Genomic DNA, 11157 nt, shown 5'->3' on the forward strand with positions numbered 1-11157 from the left:
GTATGTGTGGTAGGCTGTAGTCCATGACAATGAAAAAGCTAACATCATGATGAATTGCACTCTCTCTCTCAAAAGTTATTTAGAGACTGTATTGCAAAATTGTGGTGATTTCCCGTGACATAGCATCAGATCGTGATCTTTTCTGCGTAGGAAGATGATATAGTGTAGGCCTACTTAATGAGGAAACAACCTCATTTGTAGTGTGATGTTAGGAATGCGTAACAAGAGTGCATGTTAAACATGAAAGTATGTTGATACATTTCGAAGTTGTTATCCAGACTGGCAGGCGGAAAACATATATGTCATATTGCTTACGCTTGTTTTATGTAGTTGGTGTGTGATTTGACTTGTTTATTTCCACAGAGAATGGCTCCTCGGCCTGAGCTTGGGAATGGGACTTCTGAAACTCACCTAGACCATGGTATGTCGACCGTGAAATCGACTCTGTACACCTCAAACAGTGCAATCGAATCCAAATGGGTAATTCTTTGTACATTTGATATCATTTTGAAACAATAGATGCGACTGACATGCAGTCTAAGGATGGGGTGGTGTTACCTGCCTATTCCACGGCTGCTCTGGTGGACGATGTGGCGCAGGAATCGGCCGTCGACCCTTGGGACCTTCCTGCGCTCCAAGACACAGGCGTGAAGTGGTCAGGTGTGCTACGAAAGAATGATGCTTCCTTGTTGATGTGAGAATATTGTTGTTATTGAACGCCTTGATGACGCTATGTCATGTACACCTTACAGATTTGGATACCAAGGGGAAAGTGATCCGGATTGTGACAGGAATTGGGAAGTTGTGTTTATTGCTGGGATTTCTCTACATGTTTGTTTGCTCTCTGGACGTTCTCAGTTCCGCGTTTCAACTGGTTGGAGGTACGTTCTCTATTTAATTGTCATTGTAGACTACCTATGTTTAATGAGGAATTGAAATAATTCTTACCATGGGTCCCCAGCTAACAATTTATGGTTTCCAAAACGGGATCTGATCCCAAATAATTTATTTGAAATTATTTGATGTCTTAAATCATTTTAAATCACTTAAAATCATTTAAATGCTTAAATGATTTAATGTACAGTCTTACCATCATTGCATGTCCTCTGTAGGGAAGGCAGCTGGAGACATCTTTCAGGACAATGTAGTCCTGTCCAACCCTGTAGCCGGTCTGGTGATTGGGGTTTTAGTGACGGTTCTTGTGCAGAGCTCCAGCACATCCTCCTCCATTGTGGTCAGCATGGTCTCCTCAGGATGTAAGTGCACATGGTCAACATGCACACACATTTTGGATTTTTCCTCTCTCTTTCTCTCTCTCTCTCCCTCACTCTCTTACACACACACACACACACACACACACACACACACACACACACACACACTTTCACACACTTGCCAAGGTGTAATGTAAATGATGCTGTCTCTCTGTTATAGTGTTAGAGGTTAGGTCTGCTGTGCCAATCATCATGGGAGCCAACATTGGCACATCCGTCACAAACACTATTGTGGCCATGATGCAGGCCGGGGACCGCAATGAGTTCCGCAGGTAAGTAAAGGTCATCTCCCTCAAAAGGGTCTCTAAAGGTGCCTCTGAGCATATTACCATATTGATGGCAATTCATTCCCCTGTCTGTTAACATGTGTTCAGCTCAGCATCTACCCATCATTTATCCTGGGAAAACCTATCCTAGAGAAGTACACTGCCACTCACTGTGTTATTCAAACCTGCAGGGCTTTCGGTGGAGCTACGGTTCACGATTTCTTCAACTGGCTGTCTGTGCTTGTGCTGCTTCCTCTAGAGGTGGCCACAGGCGTCCTCTACAAACTCACTGACCTTATCATCATCTCTTTCAACCTTCAAACTGGCCAGGATGCTCCCGATATTCTCAAAGTTATTACAGAGCCCCTGACAAAAAATATCATTGAGGTCAGTCAATGTTTTTATCAGCATAAATATATGTTTTATTTTATAAATATTATATATTATATATAATTATTAGCACTATTCTTTATTATGTACTTAAAGGAGAAGTTTTGCAACTAAAATATGCTCTATAGCCTGTAGCTTCTTGTGTAATATGACATTGATGATAGTGCACAGTCCTAAGACAGATAGCAACACATCAAGGAAGTGACTTTTGTGACCTGCAAAATAAATATATATGCAACGGTGTGATATATCTGCGATAACACACAGATACTGTATGAATGTATGTGGTTGAGTGATTGGTGGAGCCGATAGATAGTGTTAATGGGTTTGTTTGCTCATGAAAGCTTCCTCTCACTTTGACTAGTTGGACAAGTCTGTTATCAGTGGCATTGCCACTGGGGACCCTGCTGCAAGGAACAAGAGTTTGATCAAGATCTGGTGCAAAACAGAGACCGTGATAGTAAGGAATATACACACTAACATCTGAACCTACACAAATGATTCTTTTGCACGCAAACTTGTATGAAAAGTATTACAAATAGGACTACCTTTTTCTCAGCCAAACTAATTCTTCACTCTGCAGTTAATATTTAACTATCTTTTAGTTAAAGTAGAGGCTCAGGTTGAGCTCACTTTGCTAATCTATGTCAATGGCCAACATGGGAGTTCTTATCACCGTCCGGTTATAGATTAATATACTATTTCCCAGACTTATTTAGCCTTCCTTTGTATTCTTTTGTGAGTGTTCTTTCTTGTCATGTGTTTTTGCACTGTTGTGTCCCTTAGACTCTTCAAAACGTGACTGTTCCTGGACCAGAGAACTGCACTGTGGGCGCCTTGTGCTGGACAGAAGGCAACCTGACATGGACGCAGAAGAATGTGTCGGAGACGATAAACCTGGCGAGATGTAAGTAGAAGAAGCATTTATCTGTCTCTTGATTGGATGTTACATACATGTGCACTGCCAAAAGACTTGAGAGAATATCCTTCTCTTATCAGCAGCACATACAGCCACACACACATACACACACACACACACACACACACACACACACACACACGCACACACAAACACAGGGGGTTCAGGGGGTTGACTCTTAGTATACACAGTTTACACAAGTGGACATAGACACACACACTCCCCCTCTCTCTCTCTCTCTCTCTCTCTCTCTTTCCTCCTTCTGTCTCTTACATGCTTACACCCCATATCTTTAGTTGCTGGCACCTTAGCACTACGATATCAGGACAATGACTTCAATTCAGTCTTCATAGTGACTCAGCATACTTCCTCGCCCCACTACCCTCTCTACCCACTCAATGGGGCCTTTCTTCCTGCTCAGTCAGAGGGCCGGGGTTCAACTGAGCCAGACTAGAAGAAAGGGCCAATCAAAAAAGGGATCTTGTGGTCCTTAGCCTGAACTAGCCAATAAAAGGGGAGCAAAACAGGTTTATCAGTATGTAAGATCTGTTGTTAAAATACCTGAGGTTTTTTTTTTTTTTTTGGGGGGGGGGGCAGTCATTGACTGGGTTAATCAATTCTAGCAATTGTTGGCCTTGGGAATGAGCACCATATAAGATTCTTCTCTGTCTATGCAAGAACATGTATGCAGGATTTGAATGCTATGTACTTTATGATGTGTATCGTAAGCCAAACACTCACGAAAAATGCTGATCGTAGTATTGATTTTGTTTTAGAATCCTGCTAGAACATATCAGGCTTATTTGTAGATTAATTCTGTTAGTGCTCCAAACAGTGACAGTTAATTCATACTGACTCTATGAGCTTCTCACTGATAAGTATCTGTGCTGACTCTGACTGGACTGTCCGTAATGAGTCCACTGTTGGGAGTGGTGAGTAGTAGTAACCTTGTTATCACGGGGTCCCCCACAGGCAAACACATCTTTGCAAATGCCAACCTGCCTGACCTGGCTGTGGGGCTGATCCTGCTGGGGCTCTCACTCGCCATCCTCTGCACATGCCTCATCCTCATCGTCAAGCTGCTCAACTCCATGCTCAAGGGACAGGTGGCCGTGGTCATCAAGAAGGTGCTCAACACAGGTGAGTGGAGTCCCACACGTTACGGACAGAGAGCGCACACACACACACACACACACACACACACACACACACACACACACACACACATACACACACACCCAGTCTGATAGTCGGTAGCCCTGTAGCTTTGGTGGTCACCGGAGGTGCTTTAGTCTTAATGTGTGACATAAAGCACAGGCACATGATGCCACATATTATGAACAATGCTATTACTAATTGAAGCACATTTATTTTTCTGAACAAGGGCCATGTAAAAAAACATAAAAGATAATAACATTTTCTATCTCTGTGTTTGTGTGCAGATTTCCCTTACCCATTCGGGTGGATAACTGGCTACATCGCCATGTTTGTTGGAGCTGGAATGACGTTCATCGTACAGAGCAGTTCTGTCTTCACGTCAGCCATCACTCCACTTGTGGGTACGTGTCTCGCCGGGCACGGCTCTATGTGGCCACTGCCTGTTATCTCTCAACGTAGCCCAGTCACAGACTTACCAATCTTATCCAAAGCTTCCAATATTTGTAGAAGCATAAAAGAGGCCAGAAACACTCACTCATATCAGGGGTTGCTCTGTTCTTGACCACAGGTATTGGTGTCATAAGCATTGAGAGGGCTTATCCGCTCACACTGGGTTCGAACATAGGAACAACAACGACGGCCATTCTTGCAGCCTTGGCCAGCCCAGGGGAGACGCTGGCAAATGCGTTGCAGGTGGGTAACAGTAGACCATCGGAGTTTTAAGACACACCGTTTAACAATCCCATGCTGTTTTCAGATAGACAGAAAGGTCTGTGTGTTTCTATGTGTTCCTGAATACTGTAATTTCCCAACTATTAGCAGAGGTTTACACATTGATTTTGCTAAATTTCTTCAGCTATGAGGTTAATACACAGGGGCAGTTAATATATGGTTTTGTTTTTTTAACTTGCATAAAACACCGTCCTGCGGTTTTTACACAATGCAGTTTAATACACAGGAAATTACTGTATATGTGGCTGCTTTGTGCTAAACTGTGCTGCGTTGTTCATAATGTAATATTTTTTTCTTCTCCACAGATATCCTTGTGTCACTTTTTCTTCAACATTTTCGGGATCCTCCTGTGGTACCCGATCCCCTTCATGCGCGTGCCCATCCGCCTGGCCAAGGGCCTGGGGGACCACACAGCCAAGTACCGCTGGTTCGCCGCCGTCTACCTGGTACTGTGCTTCCTGGTCATGCCGCTCACCGTGCTTGGGCTCTCCATCGCTGGCTGGCAGGTGCTGGTCGGTGTGGGTGTTCCTATCATCGTGCTGGTCGTGTGTGTGGTGGTCATCAACGTCCTGCAGAGGCGCCGGCCGCAATACCTGCCGGGGGTGCTGCGCAGCTGGGACTTCCTGCCGCGGCCGCTGCACTCGCTGGCACCGTGGGACCGCGTGGTCACGTCAGCCATGGCCTTCTGTGGGGCGCGCTGCTGCTGCTGCTGCAAGTGCTGCCGCAGAGGGGAAGGCGAGGACGAGGAGAAGGCCAGCCAGAAGGACGGCAAGAGTCTGGAGATGTATGACAACCCAGCGCTCACCACAGACGAAGCGCCCACTCAGACACATTTATAACTGCTTTGTGTCTTTGTGTGTCTTTCATGCTGCTCTCTCTCACTCTCTTTCTCTCTCTCTGTCTCTTTCTCTCATACACACACACACACACACACACACACACACACACACATATCCCTCTCTTTGATTGGACTGATCCCACTATGTAACATGGGTGAAAATATACAGGAGATTGGAGAACAGGGATATTCCCTCTTGGAAGGCACATCAAAGAGGCATTGATTCTATTTATTATTGTAACATATCAATTTCTATAGGAAAATATACTTTTTCCTCATCTTGGTACTTAAAGATGAATAAGTTTATTTTGGATTGTCGTATACTTCAATCATCACTTAGACTTGATAATATTAGTATTTTATATTTTGTAAAAATCACGTTTTTGATTGTACTAATATTTTAAGTCTAACCATATGAAGATGTTTGAATTTGCATATGGATGAAGTAACAAATCTGCTGTGCTTAAAATGTGTTAAATAATAGTTTGTATTTTTTGTAATCTTTTCCATTTTTGTAAGTTTTGACGTTTGCAAATGTGTATGTGTGGCTGAAGATATTCATCAGGGTCTTAGACTTCATAGGAATAAAAAAACTCAAATGTAAATAGAGCTGTATTTTTTTTGTTTATGACCTATTTGTGATTGCTGCCAATAAAAAAAATTGGAAGTCTGAAACTTTTCATGTTAGTGTGATCATTGCCCTTATATTGCTTTAACAATGACATACAGTTACATCTGATATAGACTTTGAATGTGTGTCAGTGATGCTGAGACAAAGACTCACTCTTTTTCCATTAGCACACAAAAGTGACACCCTTTCTGAATCCTCCCTGTGTGTGTGTGTGTGTGTGTCCTACTGTACGTGTTTGTCTTTGAACTAAAAAGAATTGCTGTAATGACTGGTTCCCCTATTCACCCTCCCTCGAGATAATTCTGAATTTCAATGACTCTGTGATGTAGTCAGTAGCAGATGCATATTATGCTGAATGCTGACGTCTATTACACAAGGTTAGGCAGGCGCAGAAACACTGTAATCACTCTGACTGTGAGTTTGCAGATCAGATGCAGATCAGATGCATTGGTTCAGTAAAAGCACAGCATATTCAATGTGTTATTTGTATGCATAAATATATATATATATATATATATATATATATATATGTATGCAGTACAGCAGCAGTTATAGTCAAACTGAGCGTAGCAGTAACACCATTCAGAGAATGAGCCTGGATTACATTCATCTCAAATGTTTCTCCACCTCAGTAGTGCAGATTTTATTTCTGAGGGAAAGCCCTCATGCTGTTAGCTACATAGTTAAGTGAGCTCCTGGAGGTCTCATGGGGTACTACCAACTGTGACAAGATACACTCACAGAAAATTAGCGGACCGCCACACTTACAGACGCCTCATTAAACCATGTTTGCATATGTTTAAGAAATAATGAACAAGGTCTGAACGGAACATCTAGGCTCTGGAGGTAGAAGCGTAGGTGAGGTAGATAAAAGTTAGTGCTTAATGGCCCCTCATTAGCTGGGGTTTTCACATCTCTGCCATTTCTTTCCCACCTCATAAAAATATGGCAGAACTTGTGCGTCTTGTCAATGTTGCAGTTTAATTTTGTAACATGGATGGTTTAAAGCTGATAGGAAACTTACAGGTCACCCTCTCATATTCTCTCTCTCTCTCTCTCACACACACACACACACACACACACACACACACACACGCACACAAAGGCACCACAGGTAAATGGCCTTTGCTCTGATTGATAGGGCTTCTCTGAGGCTGATTTCAAACAACATAACCTATCTCTGTTTTGAAGAGAATTCAAACCTGAGAATTATTACACAAACAAAATGTCATGGAGCCTTTAAATCAATTCCATACATACAACAACGCTGCGCCTATCATATGTAGGACCAGAACTACAATTGAACATTGGACGCAATTCCAGTAACCTTGATTGGAACTGAACATGAACAGAACTGAACTGAACATCTTTTAAGCTGAAGGTACAATGACCTTGGATTTCTTGGATGACATTTGGATTCTGCCTTTCTCTTACTGCTAACATTGCATAACAGTTCTAATGATTTGAAGTATTAATGATTCGAACATGAAGGTCATCTCAATCATTAAATCATTAAGTGATAAGACACATACTTGTGAAGCTCATTAGGATAGGTAAGGCATTAATTAAACTTTGAAACCTCCACATTTTATCATCTGCAGTTAGATCTTGTACGGCACATTAGTATTTGTCTCACTCAAAGCCAGTACATTTAATTTATGGTCCAGTGTAGACAGAACATAGGCAACTGATTTCCGGTCTTGTCTTAATGTCTTGTCAGGGATAAAGCTTATTGGGATAAAGGGTTATAAACCATTCACAAAGCCTCATCATTATTTTCATTAGTAGTAGACCTATTTACACATACTCATAACTGTAATAATAAAGCATTATGATATTACAGTATTAGCCTCTACAGCTTGAAGTGTCACAAAGCATTATCACGCTTCTTTTACCTTAGATAATGTCATCTTTGTTAATGTTATATTACGGCTGCATGTGTTCCCAGTGCTGTTTGTCCCTGTTCTCTCCCCTCTCTACCTCTGCTCAGGTGTGCTGCAGATAATTGCCCTGATTGGGAGCACCTGGCCCTGATTGATCAAGAGTTAAAGGCTCCAGGATCCAGTTCCTGAGGAGAGGCTTTTGGTGTGGGGACTGCTGGCTGTCTTGCTGCCTCTCAGCCTGGGATTGTGTCTTGTCTTTTGATTTGGACTTTGTGTCATGTCTATGTAGTGTTCTGTTATGGTTTATCTTCCATGTAATAAATCCCACTGGTTGGGTACATTTTAAAAGGTGTTCCTGTTATTTAGTAGGATTTGGGGTCAGTGGTGGGTTTTTGTTCACCCCTAAAGGGCCACATAAAGGTGGGGGTGTAACAAATGGGGGCTCGTCCGGGATTAACCATCCATGAGGTGAGGTGATGTCTTTGTGTAGCTGTGATGGACTGTAGTGTGCAGTGACTTGTGTTGTGTGACCTTGTGGTAACTGAACTCCACATTTGTTGGGTCACTAGTTGGTTGCAGCTTAGGTGTAAGTTGGCAACATTTTTAGTGTAGGGTTTGACTACACTGTGGCCCATTTTGTGTCGTGGTTGTGCAGTCCACTTTTGGTTATGTCACTTGTGTGTGACTGTTTTTGTCTGTCTAGTCACAGCTAATTAATGGTTTTGTGACCTTTGTGTGGGATAGTCACTCCACAGATCAGTGGATCTTTGTTTAGTGGGTGTGGCTTCCCAATTTTGTACAGTCACTTTGTTACTGGTTCCCTACATGCATCATAGTAACTAGATGTGGTTGAAGGCCACATGGTGTCCATTTTTGTTGTGGTAGTGGCAGATCACTTTGTTGGGTCTTTGTGTGTTGCTGTGGCAGCAATTGTAGTTGGTCTACTTGTGTTGACCCTTTTGGCTGTGACTGTTGCACTCCACTTTTGTGTTGGTCACCTTTTTTGCTGTACGTGTTACAGGAATGCAGTAATGTTTCTTTTGTTCGATTTTGTCCTGTTCACCTCATGGTAGGTAGCCATTTTGTCTAGTGGGAGTGGCAACCACTTGTATGGCTACTTATTTGGCTGCTCAATTAAAATCCAGTGGCAGCCCCTTAATTGGCCCATGTTTGTAAGATCTCGTTTGAACCACCTTGGCCCTAGTTAACACCTTTAAGTCAGCGGCAGTCCCAAGTTGTTTTTGATTTTTATTGCAAATAGTTTGATGGAGATTGTCTCCTTTGTATGGCTATTATGCCTTAGTAATGTTGAATGGCAGACAAATGTTTAATCGGCATACGTCCACTACAAGTTGTGTGGTACGCTTTGTTTGGTGGACTGAGTTTTGGTCTGTGCATTGAACACATTTGTATGTAAGCATATAGCCTTGTACATTTGTTTTTGCAATTTGTGAAGTTCCTAGGTGGGACTAATGTATGTTTGTCTGTCTTTCATACTGGTTGTGGTTACATGTGTTCTGCACTTTTTGTAGCTCAGGCTTAGTTAGTGCAGGTTTAAGAAGTGGTCCGGAAGACTCACTACTTTTTCTTTACTCGGGAGTCAGGGAAGCTGTGCTAAACCTGAGTAAGGAAGCGTGTTCTTTGTTTATGTTTTCCTGTCCTTTTATTGTAACTACTATGCTGTATTACTAGTGATTTCTGTGTCATTTTAACCATACAGCCTTGTGGAGAGCACCGATTATGAGTGGTGTCATGCAAGTTGTAAAGCCTTACAATGAATAAATAGATAGGTGGTACTATGTAATAGTTAGTTTTGATGTATGTGCTACCATATTTGTATGTGCTACCATATTTGATGTATGTGCTACCATGAATTTGACTGTCATTGTGAATTCTGTATGTAAAACTATTTATTCATTGTTTTAAGGGTGGGGGTGTTACGGCTGCATGTGTTCCCAGTGCTGTTTGTCCCTGTTCTCCCCTCTCTACCTCTGCTCAGGTGTGCTGCAGATAATTGCCCTGATTGGGAGCACCTGGCCCTGATTGATCAGGAGTTAAAGGCTCCAGGATCCAGTTCCTGAGGAGAGGCTTTTGGTGTGGGGACTGCTGGCTGTCTTGCTGCCTCTCAGCCTGGGATTGTGTCTTGTCTTTTGATTTGGACTTTGTGTCATGTCTATGTAGTGTTCTGTTATGGTTTATCTTCCATGTAATAAATCCCACTGGTTGGGTACATTTTAAAAGGTGTTCCTGTTATTTATTAGGATGTGGGGTCAGTGGTGGGTCTTTGTTCACCCCTAAAGGGCCACGTAAGGGTGGGGGTGTAACAGTTATTATTTCATAAAATACTCTGTATGTATACCATTGCGCATCATCTTTATTCTTGTATTCTCATTCAGCCAAAGCATGCAGCACCTGAAAATCCCCATTGTTACTTCTGCAGATCTCGAGTAGCAGTGCTTCACCTGAATAAGAATATAGTTCCAAGTATGTATATGCTTACAAAAACGCTGTCTCATTTTGCATTGGTATTTGTACATGTTACAACTACAACTATACAAGTCACAATATGTAAATAGCTACAGTAGTTGGTTCCAACCACCTCAATGAACTATGCTAAGCTGGGCTAATGGTGAGTGTGTCAGATTGAGTTACAGAACGCACAGACGAGAAGAGTATGTATCATCTTATCTAACTGTTCCTTTAAGCTTACGAGAAATTGACAGGAAACTTATCAAGAATTGTGAACCATTATCGGAGTTTAAGTGAGACTTTATGAAGCAGACAGGGACTAGACAGCAACATTTTGTTTTTACACTGATTAACTTTACATTTTAAAACGTTTTTCCAAACCTTAATATCATTCATTGTATTTATAGCATTCCCATATTTTGTTCTGAGTAGCGATTTGAGAATTTTAAAAGGACTTTAAAATAAAGTTAATTTATCAAACATTGTCTTATTATGTAAATATAAACCAATCGTTATCGGTCATTATCAATTATGATAATAATACACAAATAAGACTGGCTATGTTAGCCAAACCTTGAGCCAAACATTAACCCTCAC

General features: G+C 42.0%; 1 protein-coding gene across 2 annotated transcripts; it reads left to right on the forward strand.

The window, feature by feature from the left end:
* The first annotated feature begins 366 nt into the window (after window positions 1–366).
* slc34a2b (solute carrier family 34 member 2b) lies at window positions 367–5726 on the forward strand. Of its 2 annotated transcripts, none has more exons than XM_076277455.1 (12): window positions 367–432; window positions 537–660; window positions 753–881; window positions 1113–1256; window positions 1435–1546; window positions 1732–1927; window positions 2295–2390; window positions 2717–2837; window positions 3822–3989; window positions 4292–4408; window positions 4576–4700; window positions 5045–5726. In XM_076277455.1, the coding sequence occupies exons 1-12, from the start codon at window positions 367–369 to the stop codon at window positions 5576–5578; spliced, it is 1932 nt and encodes a 643-aa protein (XP_076133570.1). In that variant the 3' UTR covers window positions 5579–5726. The 2 variants fall into 2 exon arrangements, with proteins under 2 accessions (XP_076133570.1, XP_076133578.1); XM_076277463.1 differs by having other exon boundaries at window positions 369–421; window positions 520–660.
* Window positions 5727–11157: the final 5431 nt, after the last annotated feature.

This window comes from Alosa pseudoharengus, unplaced genomic scaffold (assembly GCF_046254945.1).
Source record: "Alosa pseudoharengus isolate Yale_2024_CS ecotype anadromous, Long Island Sound unplaced genomic scaffold, YU_APseudo_1.1 YU_APseudo_1.1_scf_11, whole genome shotgun sequence".
NCBI lineage: Eukaryota > Metazoa > Chordata > Actinopteri > Clupeiformes > Clupeidae > Alosa > Alosa pseudoharengus.

What these genes read in the sequence shown, in the direction of transcription:
- slc34a2b (XM_076277455.1), top strand. Translation starts at nt 367, where the DNA reads ATGGCTCCTCGGCCTGAGCTTGGGAATGGGACTTCTGAAACTCACCTA. An exon ending in CACAGGCGTGAAGTGGTCAG is followed by an intron (nt 661 to 752) that starts GTGTGCTACGAA and finishes TACACCTTACAG; the next exon opens with ATTTGGATACCAAGGGGAAA. An exon ending in CGCGTTTCAACTGGTTGGAG is followed by an intron (nt 882 to 1,112) that starts GTACGTTCTCTA and finishes TGTCCTCTGTAG; the next exon opens with GGAAGGCAGCTGGAGACATC.